Genomic DNA, 16036 nt, shown 5'->3' on the forward strand with positions numbered 1-16036 from the left:
GTCACTAAAAGTACAAATTCAATAAGAACAGGTCATTTCAGGCTAATCTCATTTCCTCCTTTGACTGGGTTACTAGATGAGAGATTTTTGAAGTACTCAACTGGCAGATTCAGAAAATTATATAAGTAAAATATACCTATACTTACAAAAGAATTAAGGAAAGTCTCTTTGGCTGTCTTTGTGGATAACATGAAGACAGAAGAGATAAACAATACTTAGGTAAATTCAATGGTTAGATTATTGAGTGATCAGATTCAACTTGGAAGGAAGGTTTTAGACATAGAAATATGTCTTTGGTCCTGTATTATTTAACATTTTTTATCAAGGACTTGGATGTAAAGACAAAGTTCGTCAAACTGTAAACAACACAAAACTGGATGGGATAGCTCACAACCTGGATGACAAAGTTAAAGTTCCAAAAGATCTCAGGAGGCTAAGATGACCAGAAAAACACTGATAAGAATAAAGTCTTATACTTGGTTAAAAAAATTGACTATAAAAGTATAAAGTGGAAAGACATTGCCAGACAATGATTGATTTCAACATTGTGACATGTGACATGGGACAGACAAAAAATGAATACATTCTTGGGCTGTATTAGGGAAGGCTATCCAGAAGGAGAAATAACAGTCTCATTCTCTGTATTCAATCCTAGTTAGACCACACTTGAAGTGCTGCGTTCTGTCCTGGAAGCTACATTTCAAGAATGATATTACTAAGAATTCATACAGAGGAGATGGCCTATTTGATGGGAGGACTGGAGATCATGGAGAATCAATTGAAGATACAAAGGCCATTTAACTTAGAGAAGATAAGACTGGGTCCATGAATGGGGAATTATATCTGTCTTCAAGTATTTAGAAGATTGTGTAATAAGGATCCAACATGTTCTATATGACTCTGGTAGGTAGAATCAGGAGCAGTCATTGAAAATTACTGAGAACCAATTTTTCAGCTTGATGCAAGGGAAAGACTCCTAATAATTAGAACTACCCAAACGCTCCTTTGAGCAGTAGAATAAGGTCCACTACATTGAAGGGCTTTAAGTAGGGATTGAATGATGACTTGTCAGTGATGTTGTGGAGAGAATTCTCTCCCAGGCACAGGCTGGACTAGGCAGACATCCAATTCTCCATCTACTCTGAAACTGTGTCATTTTACAATTTTTTCACTGTTCTCTAAGTGTTTCATTGGTTACATGAAAGAGCATTGTACTTGAGAGTCAGGAAACAAATTTCAGTCCTGGCTCTGCCATTTACCATGTATCTTTGGGCTACTTTATTTATTTGGGACCTCATTTTCCTCTATAAAGGGAGGAAGTTGAACTAAATGATTTTCAGGGTCTTTTCCAGGTCTAACAAACATTCTATGATTTTGAATCCCAGCACTAATACTTTCTAGCTTCACGACATTGAGGAAGTCACTTAATTTCTTTGATCCTTAGTTTTTTCATGTGTGAAATGGGAATAAGAATATTAGCACAATCTACTGTCAATGAGTCATTGTGAGGAAATGTTTTATAAAGTTGAAAACACATTGCAAATGAGAACTATATTAATATGTTATGTATCATAGAATCTTACAGCTGGAAGGGGCAATAGGCATCATCCCATCTCATTTTGCAAGTAAAGAAACTAAGGTCAAGAAACTCTTCTCTCAGTGTTTTCCTGACAAGACAGTAAGTGCCTCAGGAACTAGAATTTTCATTTCTGTTTCTCTGTTCTCCATAATGCTAAGCACACAGCAGGTACATAATAAATGCTTTTTGTCTTAAACTTGCTGTTGACTCACCATGCATTTTGTTGCTTCTCTGGAAAATAGCATCATGCTTGTCCACTGTACCAGGGGCAGTGCAGAAATTTCTGATGTTTTCATCCAGGTACCAGCTTTGATTTTCATCAACAAGTGTGAACATCACGATAAATTCTTTATTGACATCAGTTCTTATTGCTGGATTATTAGTCAGAATTCCTGCAAGACATATATTTAGATTTTTTTAAAATTGTGAAATCAAGGTGGATGCTAACTAAATTAGGAAGTAAGTTTTAGCACTATGTTCCCTTGATGGTGCTATTTGGTAAGTATTGAATTGTTTTTAAAGTCACTGATATTCTATCATAGAGATAATAGTAATTATAATAATAATGTATATAGTCTATCATAGTCTACAATCCACATCTATGAATTCTGAAGACACAAAGAGAAAACATTGCTTTGGAGAGGATCTATGCTGTATGTTGTAGAGGGGATTTACAATTTACACTTACAATTCTGAAATTCTAAGATTCTGGAATCTAGGTTCTGTCTTCTCTGGGTTAGTTCATAAAACTGGGAGTAGCGTGGGGAGTCATACTGAAAACTGATGGACAAAATGAGAAATTGTCTCCTGAAATGAGGGACTGCTAATAGCTTTTGTCCAGAAATCAGCTTTAGGCCTAAAACTCTTCAACCTGTTCGTAAGTAAAGCAGACCATATCAACGCAGAAGAGCAAACAAAAAATCCCAAAACTGATCAGTTTATTGCAAAAATAAACAAAAACAAACAACAAATTCATTGATTTGATTGTTGTCATATGGACAAAGGTAAAAGAAATAATTTTATTTTGCTTAGTGGTATTTTTCACTTTTGAGCCTATTGTGTACATAGGCTTGGCCCAGACATACCCATCAGTGAAGAATTATTCTGAAAGAATCAGCCTAATGTCAGGTCTTAAAAAGTTGTGAATGGTAGTCACCATCAGTCTAATTTACTGCCCTCTTCCATTTATAGTCACATCATTATCCATCTGAAGAATTTCCTTGTCTTTGAAGGTAGCGTTGTAAAAATAGGGAGCATGTTTTGCCGGTGACAATGGACAGATAGCACCACAACTGCATCTGTTACACACACAAACTAGCAAGCAACCCAAGAACAGAGTATCCCATGGAACTCCCATGAGATCATTTCTCCGTACCTTTTTTACAAACCAGTAGTGAACCTATTAACCCAGAGCATATGTCCTTTGGTGCATCAATGTGAGAATGGTAAACCCAGGTCAGGCAGTTGGCATCTGCAAAAGTAGGGGCATATTCTTCTCTTACAGGCCAGACGTAGGAATAATTTTTACCAGGAGCAACCATGTCATCATCCTTATTTTTCCCAGATGTTCCATCAGGATATAGAGCTCCTAGGAAGAAAAAGAAAAGAGAGTGTTCACTGACTTAAAACACAGAGATAGTTTTCTATGTTTGGATTCCCTGTATTAGTCACCCAAATTCAATTCAATTCAAAGCTAAAGGCATTTTATTGAATACTACTAAGAATAGCAGGCAGCTAAGTGGTGCACCAGATAGAGTGCTGGGCCTGGAGTAAGGAAGACTCATTGTCCCGAGTTCAAATGTGGTCTCAGACACTTAACTTGTTTGCCTCAGTTCCACATCTGTAAAATGATCTGAAGAAGGAATGGCAAACTACTTTGGTATCTTTGCCAAGAAAACCCCAAACAGGGTCACAAGGAGTCACACATGACTGAAAATTGATGAACAATAAAAACGCAATAAAGATAGGGACTAGACGATTTCAATGAGACAGGGAACTCCCAGATGAAGAAACTCCTTTTGCAATGCTGATCAGCGTCTTCTCAGCAACTGATAATCTTAGAGAGGAATGCAGCCAAGTGCTTAATGGTTCACCTCAGGTCATAATGCTGGTACACTTTAGAGGCAGGAGCTGAACCTCTAAGTTTTTTCTGGTTTCAAGGCAAGTTCTCTACCCAATGATTACATCTTTCCACCTCTTCTTTTCCTGTTTAGCATTACACAAATCAGTATGGAGGTACATCAAAAAGTACGTCACAGTTTCTGTCACCCAGTCACAGTTTTGTTCAAGAGATAAGATTTATTTGTATGAGATGATTAGAAAAAAATTTAATTTGTTTCAGGAATACTTATTAGGTCCCATGACATGCAAAGCCCTTAGGCTTTGGATGATATACAAAGATAAATCCAGCAGTGACCACCTTCATGGAGTTTTAATGTCTGGTAGCTTAGTATACTAGATACTACATAATCAAAAGCTAAATTAAATATAATTAAATGCCAAAATATATGGAAGAAACAGTAAGCATTATGAGGTAGTTGAGAAAAGAGGAGATCAGGGTGGGCTGATTCCCACTGAAGGTTTCATTGACTTTACATTCCACCTAAAGCCTGAGGTGAAAAGGTGGATAGAGGGCAGTCCTGGTTAGGAGAAAAGCATGGACATGTCATAAAATCATAGGATTCATGGCGCTCCATCCCCAGTGCCTTTGTTTGTTACTGTCTCTCCTCACCTCTGTCTCTAAGGTTCATTAGCTTCATTTGAGGATCAACTCAGGTACCTCCTCCAACATGCTGGGGTCTTTCCTCTAGATTTTTTGGCACTGCATATATGCCAATGGAATATATTGGATGTCTATTGTTAATCCCCTCCTCACCGTAAGACCACTTTCTTTTCCAACCATATATCTCTCTGATAACATGCCTTACAGTTCTCTTACTTATACTATACTTTACTAGAATTACATACAGCAGCAAATTAAGCTATCAGTCTTTATAGCTAATCAGCTATTAAGCATCTTATTAAGCATTTAGTCTGTACCAGGAAATATACTAAGTTCTGGTGAATATTAGTAATGGCAAAAACATGATCCCTGCCCTCAAGGAGCTAACAATCTAGTTATCCTGAAAAAATGTGCATGCAATACTTTCTCATGCCTACCATATACTTCTCTATAGTCCTCTGGGTGCCTCTCAACCTTTATTCTATGGAAACATGATTCACAGGCATCTCAGAAGAATATTGATGTTTAAAAGATGACCTTTTGTAATAGGAAAAATCTTGGTTTTTTTAAAAGTACCACTTAATCCCAAAGAGACCATAAAATTGGGAAAAGGACCCACATGTGCAAAAATATTTATAGCAGCTCTTTTTGTGGTGGCCAAGAATTGGAAGTTGAAGGGATGCCCATCCATTGGGGAATGGCTGAACAAGTTGTAGTGTGTGATTGTGATGGAATACCATTGTGCTATAAGACATAATGAGTAGGTGGACTTCAGAAAAACCTGAAAAGATTTATATGAACTGACACTGAGTGAAATAAGCAGAACCAGGAGAACATTGTACACAGTAACAGCAACACCACATGATGACCAACTTTGATAGACTTAGCTCTTCTCAGCAATGCAAGGATCTAAGACAACTCCAAAAGACTCACAATGGAAAATGCCATCTGCATCCAGTGGAATCTGAATGCAAATCAAAGCATACTATTTGCTCTCTTTTTGTTGTGGTTGTTTGTTCTTTCTCATGGTTTCTCCTATTGGTTCTAATTCTTCTTTACAACATGACTAATGTGAAAATATGTTCAATGTGAGTTATATATTTATAGCCTATAGCATATTGCACACTGTCTTGGGGAGGAGAATTTAGAACTCAAAATTTTATGGAAGTGAATGTTGAAAACTAAAACTAAGTAGATAAATACATTTTATAAATAAAATAAAAGTACCATTTAAAAGGACTCAAAATAGATCAGAGGGTCTGCTCTGGTATGAGGTAGAAGTTATCATTACTTGCTTACCAGAATACTAGAAAATGGCATTATATTCCTTAGCATTTTAATGGAATTACACTACCTTTTGGGGACAGGTTCAGGCCAGCAATGCTTCATTCCTCTTCCAACTGTGCTTCCAACTATCCCAATTTCACCTCTTTTACTCTGCTGCCTTCTTACTCCATAACTTTTTTCAGTGCCTAGAGCCCTGTCTCCCTGAAACATCCCTTCACCATACTAGCCTTCTTCTCCCTTTGGTGAGTTCTTTCTGAGAGGGATCCTTCCCTGGGGGAAGAGGCCCAGACTGACCATGCTTCATTCCGTTCCTATCTGTGCTATGCTTGTTAACTTCCGCCCACCCCCAATTCCTTCTTGTTCCCTTTTATGTGTCATCTTCTCTCCTTGGGATGTAAGGTCCTTGAAGGTAGGGACTTCATTGACTTCACATTCTACTCGTGTTTGCAGCTCTAGCACTTGGCACAGTGCCTGACATGTGGTATTTACTTATTAAATGCATATTGTTTACTTGCCTTATAGCTGCCCAATTTTTACCAATATCCAGGCCTCATTAATCGAATGAATATAGAACCCCTCTTCAGCAATAGCCAAACATTGAGCAGGCCAGCAGGCATGATTAAACCTCCTTGATGCAGAAATGACTCTGTACAAAGCACCATCTAAGAGTCAAGGTGTTGCCTTGCATTACAACTAAACAATATAAAACTCTGAGAATCTCAGAAGGAACCCTATCATACTCTAACCCATGCACACATAACAGAAGCCACTGATGATTCCATTTTCTAGGGGATACCCACATTTAGTAGACCAAGTCCAAAGTGTGACTATAAAGTAATGAAACTGCTTCTTTAATAAACATACTAGATCATACACATCTAAGTAAATGGTGTCAGCTCTGCAAGCAGTACCTTTATTTTAATTTTGACATTACTGTTCAAAAAAGTGCCTTCAGATCCCAAACTCCTCAATGGCAAAGGAATTTTAAGGAGTTTTAGAAAACACTGGTTCTTATTCAGAGTCAATTCTGATGAATGGGCAGCAGGTGGACCCAAACAGCTAGTATCATTTTTGGTCCAAAAGGAGATGTAACCATAAATTAATTAGAATGAGTGACTGAATGGCTCATTAAGCTGTTCTGAGGACAATTTCTTTATTTTCCTTTACTAGTGACAGGTAAATTATGATTGACTGCAACACAAATTAAGAAGTGCGAGTGACCACAGGTTCAGACAAAATTAATAAATAATAAGGACAGCAATGATTCACATTCATGAATTTTTAAGAATTACAAGCATGTTTTTTAAGAATTACTCTTTAAGAATTACAAAGCACATTATTCTTTGTTGCGAAGTAAGCAGGTCAAGAATTATCATTCTTATTTGAAGAAAGGAAACTGAAGCACAAGATGCGACTAGAAAATGTCATAGCCAGGATTCAGTCATTCAGTCAACAAGTACTTATTAAGCATTTATAATGTGCCAAATACTGTGCTAAGCACTAGGGACACAAAAAAAATAAAGGGGAGAGAATCCTGTTCTAGAAGTTCACATACAGGTGAGGGAAACAACATTATATAACTATGCACTTTCAAGATTTTTTAAAAAAGGAAAAAAATCAAACAAAAATTGACTGTGATATCTTGGCATATTCCTACACTTAGCTCAAACCAATCCAAAGCAGGAAGCATTTATTAAGGATCTATTATATCTAAGACACTGTGAAAATACATAGCACAGGACATTCCTTGCCTTTAAGGAACTTATTTCTATTTGTTGAATACAATATTAAAATAGGTGAAGTACCTGCATTATCTATATCACTTATCCTAACTGTGGTTGTGTTCCCCAGAGTTTTATCCTTGACCCTCTTCTTTTCTTCCTCTAGCCCTCAGTCATTAAATGGGTATTACCTCAGACAAACTGAGATATGGGAAACACCTTAATTTAAAAAGGACAGTCACCCATTGCATCTTGGACCATTGCCAGTCATCTTGACTTTTGCCTTGCCCCTGGACTCCAATGACTCTGGAGAGAAGAATGCCTCACTTAAATCCAATTCATTCACATTTCAAGACATGACCCTCATATTGTCACTGGTCCTCTTTGAGAATGAAGGATGAACAACAACTTTATATTGGTAACCTCGATCGTATCCATAGGTTTAATTATCATCTTTATGCATACTCCCAGATTGATATATCTGTTTTCAGATTTCCCCTTAGGCTTCAGTCACATATCAGAAGCCACTTATGAGACATTTCAAAATGTTTTAGAGATGTCCTAAATACAGGATATCTAAAACTGAACTCATCATCTTTTCTCTTAAACTTTTCCCTCTTCCTAACTTCACTATTTCTGCTAATGGCAGCATTATCTTTCCAATGTCTTGTGTTCATAGTCTTAATTCCTCACTCTCCCTCATTCCACATATCCAATTCAATTGTTTCTACCTTCATAACAAGAAATGTTCATTCGAACAATTGTCACCTTCATTTCAAGTCCTAAACACCCCTCCCCTCAATTATTGTAATAGCCTCTTAACTGATATCCCTGCCTTAAATCTCTTACCACTCCAGGTCATTCTACACACTGCTGCCAAAGTAATTTTCCTTAAGCACAGATTTCATCATGGATCTCTCTATTCAATCAATCCCAGTTGCCTCTAGAATAAACTATAAACTTTATTTAAGCTGTTAAAATGTAAACTGTTTAGCTTTTAAAGCCCTACACAACTTGGTCCCAAACTATGTTTCCAGTTTCACTGAAAATTATGCCCTCCTAAACTCTGAGATCTAGCCAGAGCATCTACTGCTTCACTTTTCATACATAGCATTTCATCTCCCATCTCCATCTGCCTGAAATGCACTCACTCATTAACTTTCTTCCTTTAATACACCATCTCCTACAAGAAGACTTTCCTGATCCTCTCAATAGCTAATTCCCTTTCCAAGATTATTTCATAGTACTCCCCTTCCCTCTTTCACTGTTGCCTACTTGCTCTTTCCTGAATTTGGTATTACAAATACTGGTAATAATTTGGTATTACAAATACAAATATCTTTGCATAGGCGGTGCCCAGATTTAGAATATCTTTCCTCTTCTCTGTCTCTGAACATGCCTGACTTACTTCAAAGCTCAGTTCATACACTATCTCCTCGAAGAGGCTTCTCCTGAACCTCCCAGCTGTTAATATTCTCTTCTTCTTCAGATAATCATGTATATAGTTATCAACCAATCAAGTATTTATTAAGCAGCTGTTATGTGCCAGACACTATGCTGGGTGCTGCGGACAGAAATGCAAAGAATAAAACCATCCCTACTCACAAGGATCTTACATTCTTGTGGATGAGGAAACAAGTGGACTTCTAAATGCACTCAACATGAATATAGGCACTGGCACAGGACTGCTCAGCATGGCGTGCCCGCAAGCAGAATTGAAACAGCTCAAAGGAAACCCAGGATGTGCAGATTTATATCCACCCCAAATGTTCACACAGACTATTTGTACCTGACCTGTGGTAGAGCATTCTGAGCTCATGCTGGTCTGATCAGCCACAGTCAGACACATTGAAACTTGACTCTACCATAGTGGTATCATTTTGGTCCTCTTGGAGAATGAAGGACAACAACCAACCAACCAACCAACTATATATACATGTGTATGTTCAGAAATTAGTTAAATATAAGCTAGTTTAAGAGAAAGGTTTATTGCAGTAGTCTAGGCTAAAGACAATGAGAGGGCTGAACTGTGATAGTAGTCACAGGGGTGGAGAAAGATAGAAAGATGTAAGACTTATTGTAAAGATATGATCTATAAGACTTGGCAATTAATTGCATATGGGGTATGATGGAAAGGGAAAGGTACAGATTGGACTTAGTAACCTCTGATGTTCTCCTCATTCAAATATCTTAGATTTCTTTTGTATATATTTAATACAGACATACGTATATTTATGTACTATTGTTTGATATAATGTAAAGTCTTTGAGAGTAGAAACTGTTTCACGTGCATCATTGCATCTCAAGTTCTCATCAAAGTTTTGGGCACATAGCAGGCACTTTATAAATGCTTGCTAATTGACTGATTGAATAATTCCAACTCTGAGATTCAGTAAAGGATGACTCTGAGGTTTTGAATATGTGGGAATGGAAAGATGCTGGTGCCTTTCGCAAAAACAAAACAAAAACAAAAAAATAAGTTCGGAGGAAGGGTATATTAAAGTGAGAAGAGAAGTTCTATTTTGGGGCCGCCAAAGTTGAAATGGGATATCCAGTTTGAGTTGTCTTATAATGAGGTGATGATGAAAGAGCAGGGCCCAGGAGAGATTAGAAATGGATGTATGGTATAAATCTGGAAGTCATTTGCACAGAGATAATTAAACACGTGGGAACTGATGAGACTATTAAGAGAGAGGGTGTAGAGAGAGATGAGGGACCAAGAAAGAAGCTTGGGGGACACCAATAGGTAGGGGGAAGATGTGTATCAGGATTCAGCAAAGGAAATTGAGGGGCAGTCAAACAGGCAGAAGAATCAGAAGAAAGCAGTGTCATGAAAAGACAAGGAAGAAAGAGTCTAGGAAGAGGATGTAGCTGACATTGTCAAATATGAGGACTGAGAAAAAGCCAATGGGTTGAACTAAGAAATCCTTGGTAATCTCAGAAAAAGTAGTTTCAGTTAAATGTTGAGGATGAGAAGTAAGTACAAAAAAAAAAAAGCACATGCAATGAGCCCAGATTATTTTTTTCTAGGAGTTTGGCTATCAAAGGGAAGGGAGATGCAGGACTGCAGCTTAAGTACATGGTAGGATTACATGAAGATTATTAAGGATGTGGGAGACTTGGGCATGCTTTCAGGCAACAGGGAAGGAGTCAGTGAATAAGGAGAGATTAAGTTCTCCGTGAAGAACATAATAAAGTCAATTAGGGAAGAGTTAAAGGATTGTTGTTTAACAAGAAGGGCCAGTTGAGATTAGATAATACAAATGTGTAGTAGACCCAGTGCACTGGATTATGTGACTTTATTATGTATGTATATGTATATATATATGTATGTATGTATGTACATATGTGTGTGTATGTATATGCGTGGTGCCCTCCACAAAGGAAAAAAAAGATAAGTTCAGAGGAAGGGCATATTAAAGTGTGAAGAGAAGTTCCATTTTGGGGCCATCAAAGTTGAAATGGGGTATCCAATTTGAGTTGTCTTATAACAAGAATTGATGACATATATATACATACATATACATATATAGTATATGTATATATGTAGTAGACCCAGTGCACTGTTTATGTGACTTTATTGTGTATGCATATGTTTACATGTATATGTGTATATATGTATGTGGATATGCATATATATGTTTGTGTATATATGTGTGTATATACGTATATGTGTGTGTGTATATGGTAGACCCAGTGCACTGTATTATGTGACAGCACATATATAAGAGCATAGATGGCTTGGAGGTAGCTCAGGGTTGGTTTTGGTAAAGCATGAATGACCACAGGACAAGAAAACATACCTTTTGAGAACATAAGTCAGTGTATAATTAAACTGGTTAACTCATGAATCAAGGTTGTAAAGAGAGGAAAATGAGGCCAGAGCTCAACCAGCAAAGCAAGGAAGAGAAGATTTGATCAGGCATCCAGATCTAAAAAAGCATAGTGACAGTGTGCCCAAGTACCTGATGCTCACATTTAGTTCCAGACCTTTGCCTCATCCCAAGATGTTAGGTAATGATGCACTCTCAGAATATTCCCTCCTTATGAATAACAACAATAATAACATTTGTACAACACTTTAAAGTTTACAAAGTACATTATGATTTTGTCTTGTTTTATCCTGCCCCAAATCCTGGGAGGTAGGTGCTATTATTTTATAGAAAAAGAAAATTACTTCCCCAGGCTGGATTTGAACTTGGATTTTTCTGATTCTAGGTCTAACACTATCCACTGCACCACCTAACTGCCTCAGATAGGCAAAATGTCCTGATGGCAAGAAGACTAGTATCCTATGTTTTGATCCTTGATTGGGCTGCGGAGAGGAGATGAGTGGCTGAGGATAAGGTCCTCAGGGAGAATCTAAAGGTAAGATGTGTAATTGAGGCTGTAACCTTGGGTGGGGGGTCTAGAAGTGAGAGGCCAAGTATGTGAGTTTCACAGCTCATCCAAAAGTGAGAGATTATTCCAGCTCCATGGTAAAGGAGAGTGCAGTGTTGCTTTAATAAGTTACAGCAAAACGTCAGTAGACTCTATGGAAGTAGAGGTTGATGAATGACTCCAAACCCAGGTCTGGAGCAAAACCAGAGCTAGGGCATCACAGCCCTTGTTCCCTTTGGATGATACATGGAGCTAAGATTATCCCACAGATTCCCTGCAACTCACTGTGGTGGTTCCTCCCTAGGAGCCTCCTGGTGCTGTTTATTCCTTGACATGGACCTTCACTGGACATCAATTTTGTTATCTGCAAAAAGTTGATAATAATAGCATGTACCCCACAGGAGTGTTGGGAAGATCAAAGAAGGTAACAACTGTCAAGTGCTCTGCAAACTTTAAAGTCCTATATGAATGCTAGTTATTACTATTACTATAACCATATAGTTATCAAGATTCATTAATCTCAGGAAGGAGAAGTAAGTAGAGCACCCATGGTGGGCATGGAGGTATGGGGGCCTTGGCACATGTGTGGATGGGGACATCTACCCCCCGCCATACACTCCACCCAGGGTCCTCTACCACTTAGGCTCCATCTATGGAATGGTAACCAACGCACCAAAATGGTAGAGAGACAACAGCAGTTGGAGTGCATGCAAAGGTTCTCAAAACCATAACTCCAGGATGTTTCTAGGCATTCCTCAAAGCTCGCTGAGTCTGCCAGCAACCTCATTGGCTTCCATTCCTGGGCTCCCATTGTCAGGACCCCTATATTTGCGTAGTGTCTAGAGTTTTCAAAATGCTTTTAGAAACATGGACTCATTAGATCATGTCATCAGCCTAATGCTTCCTTAACTGTGGCTTTATAGCAACAACCAGTACCAAGGGTACCATCTTTGCCATGAACTAGATAAAGGAAAAGTGCATAAACAAATATTATCCTAAATTCATCATTTAGCAAGGGGTAATTATTTCATGGCCTGTCGCAAGACTGTATTAGTACCTTGTCTGATACGCTTCCCATTGCCAGTAAAGTAATACAGATTGCATAATGTGCCTGGAACTATTCTCTTCTTCTCAGTCATAATGCAAAAGTGAAACCTGGGGCTGACAAGTTGATGTTGAGATAATCTTCTGGCGTCTAAGACTTTAATCTAAAAACATTCCCAAATGGATGTTTTAAGAAAACCTGGGAAGACTTATATGAACTAATGCAAAATGAAGTAAGCAGACCCAGGAGAACAATCTCCAGTAATAGCAATATTGTAAGGAAAATCGACTGTGAAAAACTTAGAGACTGATCAATACAATGGGCTACCAAAACTCCAAAGGACCCATGCAATAAAGTGCTACCTACTTCTAGTGTGTGAACTCAAGGACTCTAACTGCAAATTGAAGCATATATTTTTTTCTGCCATATTTTTCTTTGTTTTTTGGGGGGGAACTTGGCTAATGCAGAAATAAGTTTTGTGTGATTATATGTGTATAATGGTTCTTATATTTCTTTCCTTCTCAGTAGGTGGTAGAGGGGGAAAGGAAAGGAGACAATGTGGAATTAAAAATTAAATTAAAATTAAAAATAAAATAAAAACTAAAAACACTCCCTTAGAATACCATTTAAACTCTTTTGTATAGCAATGGAGTTATTACTGGACACTGACAACTATGTTTCTGAAGCATGCACACACATGTATATGCCCATGAGTTACTTTGTCAGTGTAGAAGTAACAGCAGACTGGCATCTGACTTGAAACAGAAAGGTTGGGCATTTCCTTTAGTAATGTGGCACTAGAAATGGTCAACTAGTTATTTAGGTAATATAGTATTCAATGACAGATTGGTTAATAAGTCGACTCACAGGATAGAGCTCTGGATCCCAAGTCAGGAGGACCTGCATTCAAATTCAGCCTTACCACATGCTAGTTATTTGATTCTGGGCAAGTCACATAACTGCTATCTGCTCCATGAGGGCAATAATGGTACTTACTTCCCAGCTTGATGAGATATTAAAATCAAATATTTGTAAAATCCTTTGAAAACCTTAAATCAATATATAAATGCTGCCTGCTATTGTTGTTGCTACTGTTACTGTTGCTATGACTATTTCTACCACTACTACTACTACTACTACCAACACCATCATCGTTATTGAAAACCTGCATCAAGAAAGTTGGCATGACTGTGCAACGTTGACAATTGATGTCACCAGAGTGTCATCAAACTTCAGACCAAAATGGAGACCTAGAAAGGGCAGGGGATGGAGAGGAGGAAGAAAGGGAGGAAAAAAGGAAGGAGGGGAACAGAGGAAGGAAAAAGGGGAAAGGAAGAGGAAAGGAAAGGGTAGAGGGAAGGGAAGAAAAAGGCAAGGAGAGAAGGATTTTTAAAAGTGGCAAATGAAGAATGCTATTCATTTTACTGTCATTTATTGGTTCATACTACTTAAAATGCTTCAGATTGAAGAAGACACAATTAGACAATACAAGGGAACCAGTTGTTACCTTCTGAATCTTTTGTGTAGAAAACTCCGTGTGGATGCAGAGAGTAGGGTCGAGAAGCAAAGTTCTTTAAATGAATGACAATTACATCATCCACTTCAGCCCTCAAGATAGGGCCCAGGAATCCAAGCCAGGGAGGTTTGGGGATCTCCTTGGAATAGGTGCCATCTGTGTACTGTTTGTAAATAGCCTTTTTGTAAACATTTCCAATCCTGTTGGGCCCTCTTTCGAGAAATAGAGTGGCAAGCCTGAAGTGAGAGGGAGAACATTTTGAGATTAACTTTTAAAAGCTCTAACAACAATAGCAACGTTTATAATGTCAAGTTCAAAGTCCTCTAAGGTCACTATTCCAGTTCTGCCCTTTGATCTAAGAGAGAATCACAATATGTCTTCCCATGCCCTCCCTCACATTCACTCATTCATTCAACTAATATTTATTGCAAGGCAATGAGCTAGGTCATGTGAAGAATGCAGGAGAAATTTAAGACATGTCCCTTACCCTAAAAGAACTTACAGTCTAGAGACATCTGAGACACAGGTATGTAGAAAATGTAGTTATTTTACTGTACAAGGGCAGATACCAAATAAATGAGATAGACATTATTCACAAATACACTCAAGCTCTATGAGTTCAAAGAAGACAGAAATTATGATGGGTGGGATAATCACAGAGAAAGTGATACTCTAGGTAAATCTTGAGGACTGGGTAGAATTTGAACAAGTAGACAAGACACATCCTAAGTAGAGGGCACCAAATGAACAAAAGTGTGCAGGTGGGAGAGTACACACAGGTATGAATGCCCTTGCTCAAGGAGAAGAAGCCAAGTAATGAGAGATAAGTTTGGATAGGTAAATTGGGGACAGGTTATATAGAGGGACTTATGTCGAGCTAAGCAATTTAAACTTTATCCTATAGGAAACAGGGAAACAACTGATAGTTTTTGAGCAGGAAAATTATACTATTGGAGCTAAATTTTAGGGAAATTAATTATGAAAAGGTATTTAGGTTCAATATAAAAGTTGGAGATATGGAAACTAATTAGGAATAATATAAGTATGAGATAGGAAGGCCTTGATGGCACTGCTTGGTTGGTTGTGATGGAAATGAAAAGGAGGAGACATATCATAGGATCCTAGTTTGTAAACCTAAAAGGGACCTTAGAAGTCATCTAATGCAACTGCCTCATCTCAAAAATGGAGAAGCCAGGGAGGGTGATGGGAAGGAAGGGAGAAAAATTTGGAAATCAATATCTTATAAAAATGAATGTTGGAAACCATCTTTACATGTAATTGGAAAAAATAAAATACCATTAAGTGGGAAAATTTTTTTTAAAAGAAAGCAAATACAGGAAGTTCACATGTGGTATCCATTTAAGCTATGGAGAGAGACCAATAAAGCAACCTCAATAAGGTTACCAGAAAGAAAAAAAAGTCAGGGACCTGTAAAACTGGAGGTGTGAATTGCCTTAGCTGTTTATGTTCTCTAAGTATGTGTCTCCCCACTTGTGAACTTTCTGGGTTCACTTCTCCCATTGATGCTATGTAGTTGTGGGAGAGTGGACAAAAGGTTTATGGGGAAGATATTTTATTGCTATTCTTTTATTATGTCACATCAGGAAATGTTTTTGCTTTGAGCTAATTGTATCAACTGGTTGACTATTAAAACTGAATGCATAGAAAGAAAGAATGGAAGGAAGGAAAGAAGGAAGGAAGGAAGGAAGGAAGGAAGGAAGGAAGGAAGGAAGGAAGGAAGGAAGGAAGGAAGGAAGGAAGGAAGGAAGGAAGGATGGATGGAAGG

At 37.9% G+C, this 16036-nt stretch overlaps 1 protein-coding gene across 1 annotated transcript in view; it reads right to left on the reverse strand.

The window, feature by feature from the left end:
• HEPHL1 (hephaestin like 1) overlaps positions 1 to 16036 on the reverse strand; it is a 96764-nt gene that overhangs the window by 60813 nt on the left and 19915 nt on the right. The window contains exons 2-4 of the mRNA XM_072611337.1: positions 14242 to 14486; positions 2955 to 3167; positions 1792 to 1971 (exon numbers count right to left, since the gene is read on the reverse strand). Of these exons, the coding sequence (XP_072467438.1) occupies positions 1792 to 1971; positions 2955 to 3167; positions 14242 to 14486 (638 nt within the window). The remainder of the gene's footprint in view (positions 1 to 1791; positions 1972 to 2954; positions 3168 to 14241; positions 14487 to 16036) is intronic.

This window comes from Notamacropus eugenii, chromosome 5 (assembly GCF_028372415.1).
Source record: "Notamacropus eugenii isolate mMacEug1 chromosome 5, mMacEug1.pri_v2, whole genome shotgun sequence".
NCBI classification, from domain to species: domain Eukaryota; kingdom Metazoa; phylum Chordata; class Mammalia; order Diprotodontia; family Macropodidae; genus Notamacropus; species Notamacropus eugenii.